The sequence below is a fragment of the Talpa occidentalis genome, unplaced genomic scaffold (genome assembly GCF_014898055.3).
Source record: "Talpa occidentalis isolate TD23 unplaced genomic scaffold, MPIMG_talOcc4v2.1 talOcc4.2, whole genome shotgun sequence".
Classification (NCBI taxonomy): Eukaryota; Metazoa; Chordata; class Mammalia; order Eulipotyphla; family Talpidae; genus Talpa; species Talpa occidentalis.
This window is the reverse complement of record NW_023602073.1, coordinates 72,754,346-72,769,782: the sequence shown is the minus strand read 5'-3', so window position 1 is coordinate 72,769,782 and position 15,437 is coordinate 72,754,346. Positions and strand designations below refer to the sequence as shown.

Below are 15,437 nucleotides of genomic sequence, written 5' to 3'. Positions count from 1 at the left end.
CCAGTGGCTGCAAATGTTGCTTTCCGCAAGTACCCAGGTACCAGTCTGTAGAACAGATCTGAACATGGCAGAGGACTGCCGGGCACCAACTCTGAGGTTCAATAACAGTAGTAGTGATACTAGGGAAGGAACACATGGTTTACTTGGTGGCTGGCTCTCTCCCAATTTTAATTCTGGAACTTTAGTCCCAAATCTTTATGCTCCTCTACTGCTCTTTTAGGGATGAAGATGATCAGTTGAGCTAGAGTTCCAGTCCCAAGGAATCACTTTTTCTCACCTACTGTCTTATTTGTAAGGTGCCTAGATGAGGCTGGAATGTAAATACCTACAGTCTGTGGCTGCAATGATGAGATGTGGCAGTGATTCTTAAATCACTAGCTGGCCTAGGACCATTTACTGTTCTGACATTTAAAAAAAAAGCCATCCAAATACATTTTCTTGAAAGAAACATTTATTTATGATCTTTATTGGTCAAACAGTTTCAAACAAATCCAGAACAGGTTTTCACATTTTGAGCCTTTAGTGCAAAGACACAACATCATGCGTGAAATAAATGCTTATCCAGTGAAGCTTCCCTGACGCATTTAAATACTGAGAATGATCAGGCAGAAGAAGACTGATGTGACAGAAATCTGCTCAGAAATCTGCTTGAAAAAGGACATGATTAAAACCCCAGATTAAGGTTTTTCACAACATAAATATGCTTAAACAACTAGTAATCTCAACTTCTAATTTTAAACAAACACCCCAAGAAACAACTATATCCCTTTAAATAAAAAAAATAATCAATTTATACTCTTCTTAAAAGAACTCCAACAATGCAAAATAAGTTCCAATTCCATATATAGATATATATGTACTTTTATAACTTAAGTACTCTTTTGCTCTATATACTTTAATTCATGCAACAGTGACAGAGGACTGGATATGAGGCTCTACAGAGGCCTTTCTGAGAAAGTAGTGTAGCTCCTCACTCTGGCGAAGAACAAGGGGGTATACATCTTGTCAATCTCAAAAGCAGTGACTGCAGTCTCACCAGTTGATCTGGAAAAAAAATACTCATGAAATAGGGCCTCCCCGGTGGCACAGCGGCACAGCGGTAGAGCGCTGGGTTGCGAAGCTGCCCACAGCCTCTGCGGCGCTGGTTCGATTCCCGGCTGCTCCCCGGCCACCGGAGGAGGGTCCCACATGGTGCGCAGACCTCTCCTGCCACCCGCTGCTCCCCTCAGCAGTGTACTTCGGTCCTTCTGCCTGTTCTGCTCCCCGCTCTGGCTCTGGTGAATTCTCTCACCCTCCCGCGCTTCTGACTGTACTCAGTGCATGTATAAACAAAACAAATGAACAAACAAACAAATAAATAAATAAAACATGCCTCTATAAAAAAAAAAAAAAAAAAAAAAAACTTAAAAAAAAAAAAAAAAAAAAGAAATAGCCAGTTACAAGAAATTTCAACTCACTTAGAAGCCTTGTGTGTTTTGGGGGAGAGTATTGTTTCATGCCTTAACCTCTTTAAATTTTAATTCACCTCAGTAAATCCTAAATAATATATCGTAGAAAATTTGAAAAATTTTAAAAAGCACAAAAAGGCTCATGCAAATTCCTCCTTCAGTCATATTAAGAATTTTCTTCCAGTGTTTTTCCTGAGCACCTTAACCTCTATGCAACTATACTACTGAAATCAGACTTTATTAGTAATCCTGATTTTTTTTTTTGATTTAGCATTAAGATACACGGATATCCTCATATCACTAAATACTCTTCAGAAGCTATATTTAATAGCTGCATACTATTTCACTGTCTGCTTGTATCACCATTTATTTATTTATTTTGCACCACAATTCAAAGATTACAGTTTTGTTGGAGATTTAGGTGGTTTTCTATATTTGCCGATGAAAAATCATGTTGTGATGGTTTTTATTATGTTCTTTAAGATTCCTAAGGGTAGAGTTTCTAAGTCAAAGGTTATAAATAAGTCAATACTCTTATTTAATAAGAGTATATTTAAAGAATTTTTAAAGAGTACATTTAAAGAATAAGTGTATGTTTAAAGAATCAGTCCTAAGATAGAATTTAATGACTTAATATTTGCATGATCAATAGCATAATTACAGGTGGGAGAAGTGAGGCAGGTGGCAAGTTATACTACCACAGCCTTTTATTTTCTCCTAAAAAAATGAGAAATACACAAAAGTAGAAAATTCAATTGACTTCATAAATAAAAGGAAGTCAATGCACTTACAAATGATGCCTCTTATAATATCTTATACCCCCTAAAATATACTTTACATTTTCATTTCTTTGGTCCGACTTCTGGATTTGGTTTCTGTTTTTGAAAAGGAAAAAAAAGTCCACTTCACAGATTACTGAAGGACGCAAAATGAAGACTGTAGGACTGGTAGGTAAGGGAGAAAAGAAAGAAAAAAGCTCTTTCTCCGTTATCAGGACCTTCCAAATGAGTGGGGGAAAGTAAGGTAGCCATGTGACCAAGAAAATCGTTAACGGGTCACCTTAAAACCTGGATTCAATTAGGTTGGAGAGTCGTCAGTTATACTAATATTCTTTTTTTTTTTTTTTTTTTTAAATAATAAATTTTATTGTTGTATTCCCCATACAATTGCAGCCCCCCCATTCTGACCCCAATCCCTCCCCTCCCGCCCCCACCCCCCTAAAAGTGTCTCTGGTTCATAGTTTTTTGTTGATTTTGATTTTCACTTTCTTATAGTTATTCGTTTTCCTGGTCCCTTATTTAAGTTTTCTAGATTCCTGCTATGAGTGAGACCATCCGGTATTTTTCTTTTTCTTTTTGGCTTATTTCGCTGAGCATGATCCCTTCCAGCGCCATCCATGTTGCTGCAAATTGCATGTGTTTATCTTTTTTGAATGCTGAGTAATATTCCATGGTATATATGGACCACATCTTCTTGATCCAGTCATCTATTTTTGGGCATTTGGGCTGTTTCCAAAGCTTAGCTATTGTAAACAGTGCTGCTATAAACATAGGGGTGCAGGTGTTCTTTGGAATTGATGTTTCTGTGTCCTTTGGGTAAATACCTAGGAGTGGAATTGCTGGATCATATGGAAGCTCTATGTTTAGTAGGTCCAGAAATCTCCACACAGCTTTCCACAGTGGTTGGACCAGTTTGCACTCCCACCAACAGTGTAGAAGAGTTCCTTTTTCTCCACACCCTCGCCAGCATTTGTTGTTGCTAGTTTTTTTAATATGTGCCATTCTCACTGGTGTAAGATGGTATCTCATGGTAGTTTTGATTTGCATTTCCCTGATGGCAAGTGATGTTGAACATTTTTTCATATGCCTGTTGGCCATTTGCATTTCCTCTTCAGAGAAGTTTCTTTTTAGCTCTTCTGCCCATTTTTTGACTGGATTATTTTCTTTGTTGTTGTTGAGTCTCATCAGCTCTTTGCAGATTTTTGTGATCAGTCCTTTATCATTAGGTGTGGGTGCAAAAATGTTCTCCCAGTTGGTGGGGTTTCTCTTTGTTTGTATTGTCTCTTTTGCTGTGCAGAAGCTCTTTAATTTGATGTAGTCCCAGCTGTTTATCTTTGCCTTCACTATCACTGCTTTGGGTGATGTGTTTGTAAAAATCTTTGATGTGCAATCACGTAGTGTTTCGCCTATATTTCCTTCTATATATATTTTATGGTTTCAGGTCTTATGTCTAGTTCTTTAATCCATTTTGAGTTGATTTTTGTGTATGGTGTGAGGTAGTGGTCAAGCTTCATTCTTTTGCATGTAGCGACCCAGTTTTCCCAGCACCATTTATTGAACAAACTTTCTTTGCTCCAATGCATAGTCTTTGCTCCTTTGTCAAAGATTAGTTGACCATAAATCTGTGGGTTTATTTCTGGATTTTCTATTCGATTCCATTGGTCTGTATGTCTGTTCTTGTTCCAATACCATGCAGTTTTATGATTATGGCTTTGTAGTAGAGTTTGAAGTCTGGGAGTGTAAATGCCTCCATTCCCTTCTTTTTTTTCAGGAGAGCTTTGGCTATTCGGGGTTTTGTAATTCCATATGAATTTCATCAATAATTGTTCTATTCTTTGAAGAATGACATTGAAATTTTGATTGAATACGCGTTGAATCTGTATTGCTTTTGGAAGGATGGCCATTTTAATAATGTTTATTCTTCCAATCCACGAGCAGGGATGTCTCTCCATTTCTTTGTGTCTTCTTCTATTTCTTTAACAGTGTTTTTAGTTTTCTTTGTATAGGTCCTTTACCTCTTTTGTTAGATTGATTCCCAAATATTTGATTTTTTTTGTTTCAATAACAAAAGGGATGGTTTTTTTTGATTTCTTCTTCTTCAGATTTATTGTTTGTGTATAGGAAGGCTACTGACTTTTGCGTGTTGATTTTGTATCCTGCCACTTTACTGAACTGATTGATGAGTTGAATTAGCTTTTCTGTGGAGTTTTGGGGTTCTCTATGTATAATATCATATCATCTGCAAATAGTGATAGTTTGACTTCTCTTTTCCTATTTGGATTCCTTGGAGTCTTTCTCTTGTCTTATTGCCCTAGCGGCTAGGACTTCCAGTATTATATGTGAAAGCAGTGGTGAGAGTGGACATCCTTGTCTTGTTCCAGATCTTAATGGAATTGCTTTCAGCTTTTACCATTGAGAATGATACTGGCTGTTGGCTGTCATAGATGGCCTTTATGATGTTGAGGTATGTTCCTTGTATCCCAAGAATTTCAAGGGCTTTTATCATGAATGGGTGTTGCACTTTGTCGAAAGCTTTCTCAGCATCTATTGATATTATCATATGGTTTTTATATTTCTTTTTGTTGATGTGTTGGATAACGTTGATTGATTTTCGGATGTTAAACCATCCTTGTGCCCCTGGAATGAATCCTACTTGGTCGTGGTGAATTATTTTATGGATACATTGTTGGATTCTGATGGCTAAAATTTTATTGAGGATTTTTGCATCAGTGTTCATTAGGGAGATTGGCCTGTAGTTTTCCTTTTTTGTGTTGTCCTTGTTCGGTTTTGGTATTAGTGTAAGTTGGCTTCATAGAACGTGTTTGGTATTGTCCCTTCCTTCTCAATTTTTTGGAAGAGTTTGTGAAGGATAGGCACTAATTCATCTCTGAATGTTTGGTAGAATTCATGTTAAATCCATCAGGTCCTGGGCTTTGTTTTTGGGGAGTTTTTTAATACCATTTCAATTTCGCTAATTGTAATTGTCTGTTTAGGTGTTCTATTTCTTCTTTATCTAGCTTTGGGTGATTGTAGATTGTAGGAATTTGTCCATCTCCTCTAGATTGTTAAACTTGTTTCCATATAACTGTTCATAGTAGTTACTGATTATTCTTTTGATTTCTGCTGTGTCCGTTGTGATTTCTCCTCTTTCATTGATGATCCTGTTTATTTGTGCTTTCTCCTTTTTTCCTTTGTGAGCCTGGCTAGGGGTTTTCTATTTATTTATTTTTTCAAAGAACCAGCTCTTGGTGTTCATTGATCTTTTGGATTGTTTTTTAGTTCAATTTCATTTATTTCTGCTTTGGTTTTATTATTCTTTCTTCTACTGGTTTTGGGGTTTTTGTTGTTCTTTTTAGATCTTTGAGCTTCGAAATTAGGTTTTTCTTTGAGTTCTTTCTTGTTTCTTGATGTGAGCTTCTATTGCTATATATTTCCTCTTATTACTGCTTTTGCTGCATCCCATACATTTAGGATATTGGTGTCCTCCTTGTCGTTCAATTCAAAAAATTTTATTTCCTCTTTGATCTCCTCATTAGTCCAGTGGTCTTCCAGTAGTGTGGTTTTTAATCTCCATGAGGTAGGAAGTTCCTTGCCTTCTTTTTATGGTTTATTTCTAGTTTGATGCCTTCATGGTCAGAAAAGATGGTTGATATGATTTAATCTTGGTGTATCTGTTGATGTTTGTCTTGTGCCCCAGTATGTGATCGATCCTGGAGAATGATCCGTGTGCGCTTGAGAAAAATGTGTACTCCGTTTTTTTGGGGTTTAGTGTTCTATAGATGTCTGTTAAGCCCAATTGCTCTAGGTCCTTATTAGAGCTTTGGTTTCTTTACTTATTTTTGTCTTGTTGATCTATCCATTGTTGATAGTGGTGTGTTGAAGTCTCCCATTACGTATGTGTTTTCTCTGATGTCTGTTTTCAGAGAGGACAACAGTTGTCTGATATATTTTGGTGCTCCTTCGTTTGGTGCATATATGTTAATGAGTGTTATTTCTTCTTGAAATATTGTCCCCTTGATCATAATGTAGTGACCATTGGGCTCTTTTTTATCTTTTTGAGTTTGAAATCTGTTTTATCTATATAAGTATAGCTGTTCCTGCTTTCTTTTTTGGCCCATTTGCTTGTAGGATTGTTTTCCATCCTTTAACTTTGAGCCTATTTTTATCTTTTGTAGCTAAATGTGTTTTTCCAAAAGGTTGTAGACAGCAAAAGGTTGGGTTTGTTTCTTAATCCGGCTGCAACTCTGTGTCTTTTTATTGAAGAGTTTAGTCCATTTACATTTAGAGTTAATATTGATATGTTAACATCTGTATTTGCCATTGTGTTTGTCTTTCCTTTGATTTTATTTATTTATTCTTTTAATAACTTTTTTTTTTTTTTTTTTGGCCTTCTTTCATTGTTATTCGTCCCTCTGAGGTTCTGGCTTTAGGACTCCTTGTAGTATTTTTTGGAGTGGGGGTTTAGTTGCAATGAAATTCCGGTAGTTTCTGTTTGTCTGGGAAGGTCCATATTCTTTCTTCAAGAAAGGAGAGCGTTTGCGGGATAGAGTATTCTTGGTTGGCATCTGTTTTTCTTGGAGTCTGTTGACTATGTCCCTCCACTCTCTCCTTGCCCGTAGTGTTTCTTCGGAGAAGTCTGATGTCAGCCTGATTGGCTTTCCTTTGAATGTTATCTGTTCTTCCCTCTTGCCAGCTTCATTATTTTTTCCTTGTCCTGGATTCTTGGGAGCGCGCTTATTATTATGTGTCTTGCTGTATTTTTTCTTTCGTCGTGGAAGTTTGGTGTTCTTCTTGCTTCTTGTATATCAATTTTCAGCTCCTTCTTCTCATTTGGGAAGTTCTCTTCAATTATCTCTTTGCAATATTTTCTCTGTTCCTACTTCTCTCCTCTCCTTCTGGTATTCCTATAACTCTTATATTTCCTTTCCTCATGGAGTCAGATAGTTCCCGAAGTCTTTTTCATTCTTTTTACTTCGTACTTCTCTTTCCTTTTCTGTTTTGGTTCTTTTTATTTCTGTGTCTTCAAGAGCACTTATCTTCGTTCTTCCATTTCATCAATTCTGCTTTCATTGCTTTTCCCAGAATTCTTTAGTTCTTCCACTAATTCTTTGATCTCCTGCATTTCTTTTACTTCCCTCTTTAGGGATCTCAATTTCATTCTTCTGATCGTTGATTATTTTTCCCTTATCATTGTTTTCCTTTATGACTTCTGTCAGTTTTTTAATCACGGCAATTTTAAATTCTCTTTCTGGAAGGCTCAGAAGTTCTTCCAAGTTACTGTCGTTGCAATCTGAGGGCTGGTTTTCTTTTTGTGGTGTTTTTTCTGGAGAGTTGCTAGGTTGCGTGTGGTTCTTCTCCTCCCTACTGTCTGTTTTCTAATTTGCCGTATGCGTTGGGACACTGTGTAGTTGGGACTGGCCGGCATCTTGGGTGAGCTTCTCTGCTCCCCTCTGGTTCCTCCAGGAGTCATCTGTCAGTTTCAAGCAGTCTTTATTGGAGAAAGGTCCCTGTCCTAAAATGTCGATGTGGGGACACACTCCCCTGTGCGCCTGGTCTGCCCCGGCGGTGGGTTCCTGCTCCCCACTGGGCTTGGACTGCGGCCAGAGGGGGTCTGGCGTGGGCGAACTTCCCCCGCTCACCTCTGGCTCCTGAGGAAGCCTTCTGCAGGTAGTCTTTACTGAAGAAATGTCCCTGTTCTAAAATGGTGATGTGGGACACACTCCCTGCGCGTACGGTGTCAGGCACACTCTTCTGCGTGCCTGGTCTGCCCCGGCTGTGGTGGCGCGTCGCTCCCCCTGTGGGCTCAGACTACTGGTCGGAAGGGGCCAGGCGTGGGCTAACTCCCCAGCTGGCCACTATCTCCTTCAGGAGCCTGTGCTGGCTTCCAGTCGCTAGGTGGCGCCAGAGATCTCTCCTAGAGCCCTTGGGGAGCTGATTGTCCACCCCGTGGGACAGGGAGCAGAGCGGGGATGGTAGGGTACACCTCAACGGCTTTGGGGTGCTGTGTCTGCCTTGTGCCCCACCGTCGTGCGGAAACCCACCGCCCCTAATTTCGTGCCCCGGGTCTCAGTTCCAAAGCCCTCAGTTCAGGACGCGGGCTGTAGCCCAGATCAGTGGCGCGGGAATGGCGCCTTTTGAATCCGCTCCCCTGCTGCTGGGCGCCGTTCCTGCTCACTCCGGGAGGGCCTCCGCGCGTCTCCCCGCAAGCCTAGGTCGTCTCCCGGCAAGCCTAGGTCGCAGGCGCGGGGACCTGGGCAGCTGCGATCCGATCCCGCCAATCCGCGCCGCCTTTCCCCGCGCAATCCCGCTCCGCGTTTTTTTTCCGGCGCCGCCGCTTCCGCGCAGGCTTACCCGGCGGCCGGGGCTGTGTGCTGGGCTGGGCTCCTCCTGGGCGGGGCTCTCTGCAATGGCGCCCGGAGCTCACCTCCGCGGAGGATCCTGCGGTGGTTCTCCACAGCTCCCGTTCACAGGGTGTGGTGGCTGCAATAGTTCCTTTCCACTCACAGTCCCGCTTGCTGCGTCCTTTGTTCTTGTTGGCCGTTTTAGTTTGTCGTTTTCCTCCTCTCTGCGGGTCAGAGAGTGCCGCCTCTGTGGGCGGGGGAGGGGAGCAGGGTTCCTGCCGCTCCCTGCCTTCTGGTCCTCTTTTATGGCAACTTTCTTCTTCGGGCAGTTTGCTGGTGTCGTCCGTTTATCTTCCGTGTCACAGTTCTCACTGGGACCTGCCGCTTTTCCTCCCTATTAACTTTTTTTTAATGGGAGATCTTACTCGCAGCGTCTCCTCGCCGCCATGTTGCTCCGCCCCTTATACTAATATTCTTTCAAACCCAACAACAGTGAACTTCAATATCACACAAATTGTTATTTCACTTTCCCATTTTTTTAATTTTTATTTCTGTACCCTTCCTCAATCATTTCACACAGGCTAAATCCTAATTCATAGAACAAAGAGCTTTAAATAGGAACCACATATTAGATTTAGCTTCAAAACACATGACACCCTTCTATCTGCCTTGTTTTTATAAAAAATTCATTTTTATTAAAATGAGTATGTAAACCCTAAGGATAAACTAGGTGGAAATAAAGTGAAAGATGCTGTGCTATGAGTGAAACATGGGAGAAGAAAAATGTGGTAGTGTTTTACAATTGCCTTGGGTAAGTCAGAGAGTAAGTTGGCCACTTACTTGGAGTTCTGGATATTCCATATCCTGGATGATCTTTATATTTTTCATTTTGGCCATTTTCTTGATTTGTAGGAACAGTATACCAAGGTTTACCCTGGTAATGCAATGTTAACTTTGAAGGATGCAAGACATACCTGAAGTTTCCTAAGTCTGACATAAAATACACGTTTATTCTGTAACCTTGTTATTTTTACTGCATTCACCTACTTGTAAGTAATGTGACAAGAATGATGTATCCAGATGAGTTTGTTGAACCTCTGGTGGCCACTGGAACACAGTTGTAACCCCACATGAAAACTTTGATCTGCTTCTTGTACAGGGACACGACGAAAATATCTGTACTTATAGTCCAGTGGTTTCTGTAAAAGAAAGGGTACAAAGTTATAATGAAACCTCACTTCACTGATTTTATATAAATACAAATATATATGACTATGAATATTCATAATATATGAATATTTATAGGACTATATAATGCAAGACTGACAATAGAAATAACATATCGGCATACAGTAGAGAGGTGTCTTGGGTATCAAAAGAGAATGTATGTAAGTGTCTTAAAAAATGTCCAGCACTCTAAAAATTTAAGGTTTTATTCCCTAGCCTTGAATCCATTCATCATCACAATAAGCCCATGTGCTAAATATGGCTGCATTACTACTATGTAATGGCTAAAGGAATGAAGACCGAGGCAGTTCCAGTGAGTTAACCAAAGCTATTAAGCAGTTTAAGAGGTGAAAATTAAAATTTCACTCTCTTATCTCAAAGTCTAGACTTTGTTTCTATTTGAAAATAGTTGGTAATGTTTAAAAGGGAAAGCGATCAACTGGTGAAGGCTGCAGAAAAGCCAAGTATCTTGCAATGTCAGCGAAATAAGTCAATGCAGAAATAGATGTGAAAAGGATCATTAGAATCACGCTTCTCTAAAAACTGCCAGTAAAAACACAAGAATATCAATGCTATGTATGGTTTGATTGTATCATATATTCTGGAGAGAAAACTGATACTGCAAGTGGAAGTTCCTAAACTCTTTTTTATTAGATAAAAATCTAAACAACTAGGCCCTCATAATGTCTCAATTTCAGCTTCAGGAAACTCATGGCTATAGTCACAGTCCTAGCAACTATCTCTGTTCCTCAGCTGGCTGGCCCAGATTCTAGCGTCTACCAAAGGAAGGTGGAGAAGCCAGCCAAAGCTGTCCAGAAGGTGATAGGACTCACAGAGGAAACCAGACTGAATTATCTCAATACATGATGCTAGGGAAGAGAGGATGGTTTAGTACTAGGAGACATTCTTTCAAACGCCACACTAATTTATACTATTTTATTAATAAATACAATTATGTTTAGTACTAATTTATTAAAAAGTTCTATCAAGACCTATACTGATTTATAATTTATTTAGGTGAGTATACTCATATAGGACTTCTTGATTTTTAACCAGGATTGAAAAAAATGCACATTGAGAAAGGTTGTGGGAAAAAATTAGGCATTCAAACTGTTGTGTTGAGAGATTATGGACCTCTAGAATGTAACAATTCAACAATCATATTTGCTTGGTGTATTTTTCCTTTTGTAAGAACAGGAAGAAGAAAATTATCTTTCATTAGATTATTTCCAGTAGAAACTGAAATTCTCTATAAGAAGATCCTTGTGAAAGAATTATCTACATGAGTGAATTTAAGGAAAATCCTCTATGATTCAAAATGAGAAAAGCCAAAAAAACAGAGTCAGGTATAATTTTACTAGCCATCACATAGGACATTTGGGTTTTATATTTTCTGGAGCAGAATAGGAAACCATCTAGAGAAAAACAAGCTGATCCAATTTAAAAAATAACATTTTAGAAAACACTTTAATTCATTTAAAAGATGCTATAAGCCAATATACATTTTGTATAGTAGTTTAAACAATGAAACAGTATTTTTTTATACTTTCCAATAAAGAATGCTTGAATGAGCATAGCAATAAAATAAAGAGAAAACTGCCAATTCTGCCTTATATACTTACTTCTTCTTTTTTCTTAGTTATCACAGCAAATACTTTGGTCTGATTGTCTGTATCTTGTGACAAGCGATAATGACCCAGTAGAACTGCATCAGTTCTAAAAATTAAAAAATACACTTTAAATCTAAGGCTATTACAGTTATTTTGTATTTTTAAGTAATCTAGAAAGAAATGGGTTACAAAAGTGTTTATTCAATTTGTCTGACAAGAACCTGCTCGGATATGAGTTATCCTAATTGCCAAGGCCCCAGACACCTACATTCTGCAGAGAGGCCCAGGAGTTGGTGTTTTTCCTAAGAGCCTCCTGTGACCAGTTTTCTATCATTAAGGAAACAGAAGGGTGCATTAACCTCCAACTAACCATAGAAAACATGGACTGAATAAAAAACTACAGAAAAATAATACCTGGCATTCCGATTTCTTAAACGAGGAACAATGGACAGAGGCTCCTCAGGGGTTGTCAACATCATCACATGGCCATCAGGAAAGAATCTTATATACCTATGTAAATAATAAAAGGACACCAAAGACACCACACACACACAAAGTATAACACAGGTCCGTATTTACTTGTACCTAAGCCTATTCATACCTATCATAGGAAAAATACCCTGGGCAAAAGAACTGGTAAAACACCATTGAAATAAACATGACTGTCAACTTGTGAATCTAGCAACAGAAAGCTAAAGGCATTTGATTGTTTTTCTCAGAGAACTTTTGAAATCTTAGTTTCATTCACTGAATAAAAAATCATTAAACATCTCTCTATTAAAGTTCTGTGTGTTGCCCCTAAAACACAATCAACAGCAAACAAATCTGAGCTCTAATGGTAATACACAGCTACTAACATAAGTCTACTTATTTTTCAGAGACAGAAATATCTGATGACAGTAATATCTTATTCAGCAGTTCCCGTTATAACACAGAACAAAAATACCAAGGACGATTCTGTAGATAAATGCACAAGCCACAAAGAACAGATGTCCAATAACTAATAAACTATACTCGGAGAGAGAGAATTTTTCACTCACTCAGTTTACTACAGTTGTACCTGTAATATTCCACGTGGTGCCAGGCTCTATAGAAACCATCAAGAGACTGCTCCCCTTGACGAATATATGTTGTTTTACTGATATACACACCTATGAATAATGTAATGAAAAACATTTAAAATTACAATCACATAATACATTTCCAACTTTATTAATACTGTAGTTTCCTTTAAATAGCTTCATAGTACTTAGGTTTGCTACAGAAGATTAAGATTGTATATTTATCAAAATCAGAATGCTAGTTCACCATTTATCCTGAGTCCGAAGGCGTTCATCTTACCATCAAACCGAACACGAGGCCTTTCTAGAAACATCTCTCTCCAGGATGTGTATGGAACAAGTTTAATACAACTTCTGCCCCAAACTTTCAAGCAGGCCAAACGCCATATTTCAGGGTCTCTAGGAAATAAAAACACAATATTATATACATATAACATATTGATTGATAAATATCAGTTAGAACCATCATTATATATAAAAGGTTTATAAGTCCCAATAGACAGATCTTGGAAATATCTTTGCGACTAGCCATCCTTTGTTCAGCAAATATTTGCTGAGTCCTGCCAGGCACTGTACTATTGGCCACTGGAGAGACACTGAAGAAGGCAAAGGCCTTGCTCTTTTAATGATGGGGAAAAAAAACAAAATTCAGAAAACAGAGAAAAGTTTCAGGTAGTGTGCTCAGTGCAAAAAAGTGCAGAGTAAAGAGACCAGGACAATAGCGTTGGGGAAACATAGTATTTCAGATTCATGTGGCTGCAGCAAAGTGAGCAAGGTGAAGTACAGAGTATGTGATTTGAGAGATGCAATCGGGAGTGGGTGAGGTAGTGGCTTGCAGGTGGGAGTGGTTATTTAAATGAGATGGATGCCACTACAGGGTTGTGAGCATGACTTGTGTCCTTAAAATGATCATGCAGGGCCTCCCCTGGTGGCACAGCGGTTGAGCGGTGGGCTGCGAGACTGCCTACAGCCTCTGCAGCACCGGTTTGTTCCCAGGCCGCCGGTGAGGGTCCCACAAAAAAAAAAAAAAAAAGATCATGCAGAGGTTTATGGAGAATATGTTCTAAGGGTATGTGGAAACAGAGAGGTCATGTAGGATGTCACTGCCATAATCCAGACCAGGCATCATGGTGGCTGAACCAGAATGACACTTAAAGAACACTGAAATGGTCAGGCTGGGCATATCTTTTGAAGATAGCCAAGATATTCTTAAGGGATTAGTGCAAAAAGTGAAGGAAAAGATTCACTGAAAATGGACATGATTCTAATACAGTTCAAAACATATCCATTTATAACTTAAAACATTCCTTTTTAACATGCAAAAACTATATTGGAGCAAGACTGTCAGAAAAGAACCTCCCTCCCAATTTTATATTGGAATGTTTCTTTTGAATTTCTTTTAATGATTTATAACACATGACACTTTACCCCTGTAAATTTATTTTCAGATCAATTCCTTCTTTATAATGTTTTCTCACATATAATTAAAAGTTAACAGAGTAACAATGCTAGAAATCCCAACTGTAAAAGCTTGGTGGCAATTCACCGAGTGTTTAACAAGTACTTACTAGGTACTTATTAAATTGCATGAGGAATCACCAAAAAGCAAAAGCTTCAAGCAATTCAAAAGTTTACCCAAAATATAAGATTCCAACTTGAAATTAGGTTAAAAGTAACGCATCAAATATAAAAGTTCTCATAAAAAAAATGCAACTGAATTATAAGAACTAAAATTTATATAAAAGTTCTAGATATTAAAGACTAAGTATATATTTTTGACGTAAGATACCCATGAGAGATATTCAAGGTAATCACTCAGTCTCAAACGATGTTATACTAAACTATCATTATTTTTCATATATGAAGATGCTAAAAGTATGGGATAATTTTTATGAAAGTTCAGTACACTCTAACTTTAAGTCACTACCACTTAATAGGTTTAGAGTTACCATGAAAATGAATTGAATCAGCTAAGCTAGCATGAAAACTATCCTGTGGAAACAACATGTGTGACTACATTTGTTCCATATATTATTTTATATCCTGTACTAGCCTTTAAACATTAAGTTATCTGAGAAAATCACATACAGTTTAGCTAAACTGATCATTCTAAGCTTTTGCCCAGAGTATCAATAAAAATTCTTTAATCAAAACTGCAAAAGACGCATACTCTTTTTTTCCCCACTACCTGAGTTATTTAAAAAAAAAGAAATAAGGGCCTCCCAAGTGGCAGGGGTTAAAATCCCAGCGCTATCAAGCTATCACCAGCCACTGCGGCATGAGTTCTGAGTTCTATCTCCAGCCAGGGAGCTAAGCCACATGGTGAAGCAGACTTCTCCTGTCACCCCCACTGTTTCCCTCAGCAATGTATTTCAGTACAGCCACCTGTTCTGCTCCCTACTTTGTCTCCAGGAAATACTCTCAACCCGTACCTCTGGCCTGTACCCCACTTCTTGTGTGCATAAATAAGTAAAAATTAAAAAAATATATATGTAAATAAAATTTGTAACAAGTATTAACTTATAATCAGATCAAAAAACCCCAAAAAGCCCACAAATAAACTTAAGTACCTGGCACAGATATAGAATCCTCTGCACACCTGTGACAGCTGTTCTAATGATCTGAGGTCCAAGTCACTGGACACCACCCACCGGAAGATGTACATCAGGACCTCCATTGGAAGCACTGCAAAATAAAAACGTTACTGTCATATATGTCATTCTACTGCTAAGTTCCCATGCAGATATCTTTTGTATTCCTAGAAATTTACAAATCACACCCTCAGTAGTGCTCAGAGCTACAGCCTAAGTTATTAAAGTTCCCCAAAGTTATAACCATTCCTAACATCAAGACATAAAATTTTCACTCCTTTTTAAATATAGAACAGATCTAAAACTGCTTTTATAAAGTACCCCTTTCTCTTGGTAGGTCATTTATCACCAAGATATATTAAAATAAATGTGTTAGAAAA

General features: G+C 38.4%; 1 protein-coding gene across 2 annotated transcripts in view; it reads right to left on the bottom strand.

The window, feature by feature from the left end:
- Positions 1-420: 420 nt before the first annotated feature.
- FBXO9 (F-box protein 9) overlaps positions 421-15,437 on the bottom strand; it is a 30,242-nt gene continuing 15,225 nt past the window's right edge. For both annotated transcript variants that reach the window (XM_054698868.1, XM_054698867.1), the window contains exons 7-13: positions 15,037-15,151; positions 12,747-12,865; positions 12,466-12,556; positions 11,820-11,915; positions 11,418-11,511; positions 9,616-9,767; positions 421-1,044 (exon numbers count right to left, since the gene is read on the bottom strand). In XM_054698868.1, coding sequence (XP_054554843.1) covers positions 936-1,044; positions 9,616-9,767; positions 11,418-11,511; positions 11,820-11,915; positions 12,466-12,556; positions 12,747-12,865; positions 15,037-15,151 — 776 coding nt within the window. In that variant the 3' untranslated portion in view covers positions 421-935. The remainder of the gene's footprint in view (positions 1,045-9,615; positions 9,768-11,417; positions 11,512-11,819; positions 11,916-12,465; positions 12,557-12,746; positions 12,866-15,036; positions 15,152-15,437) is intronic.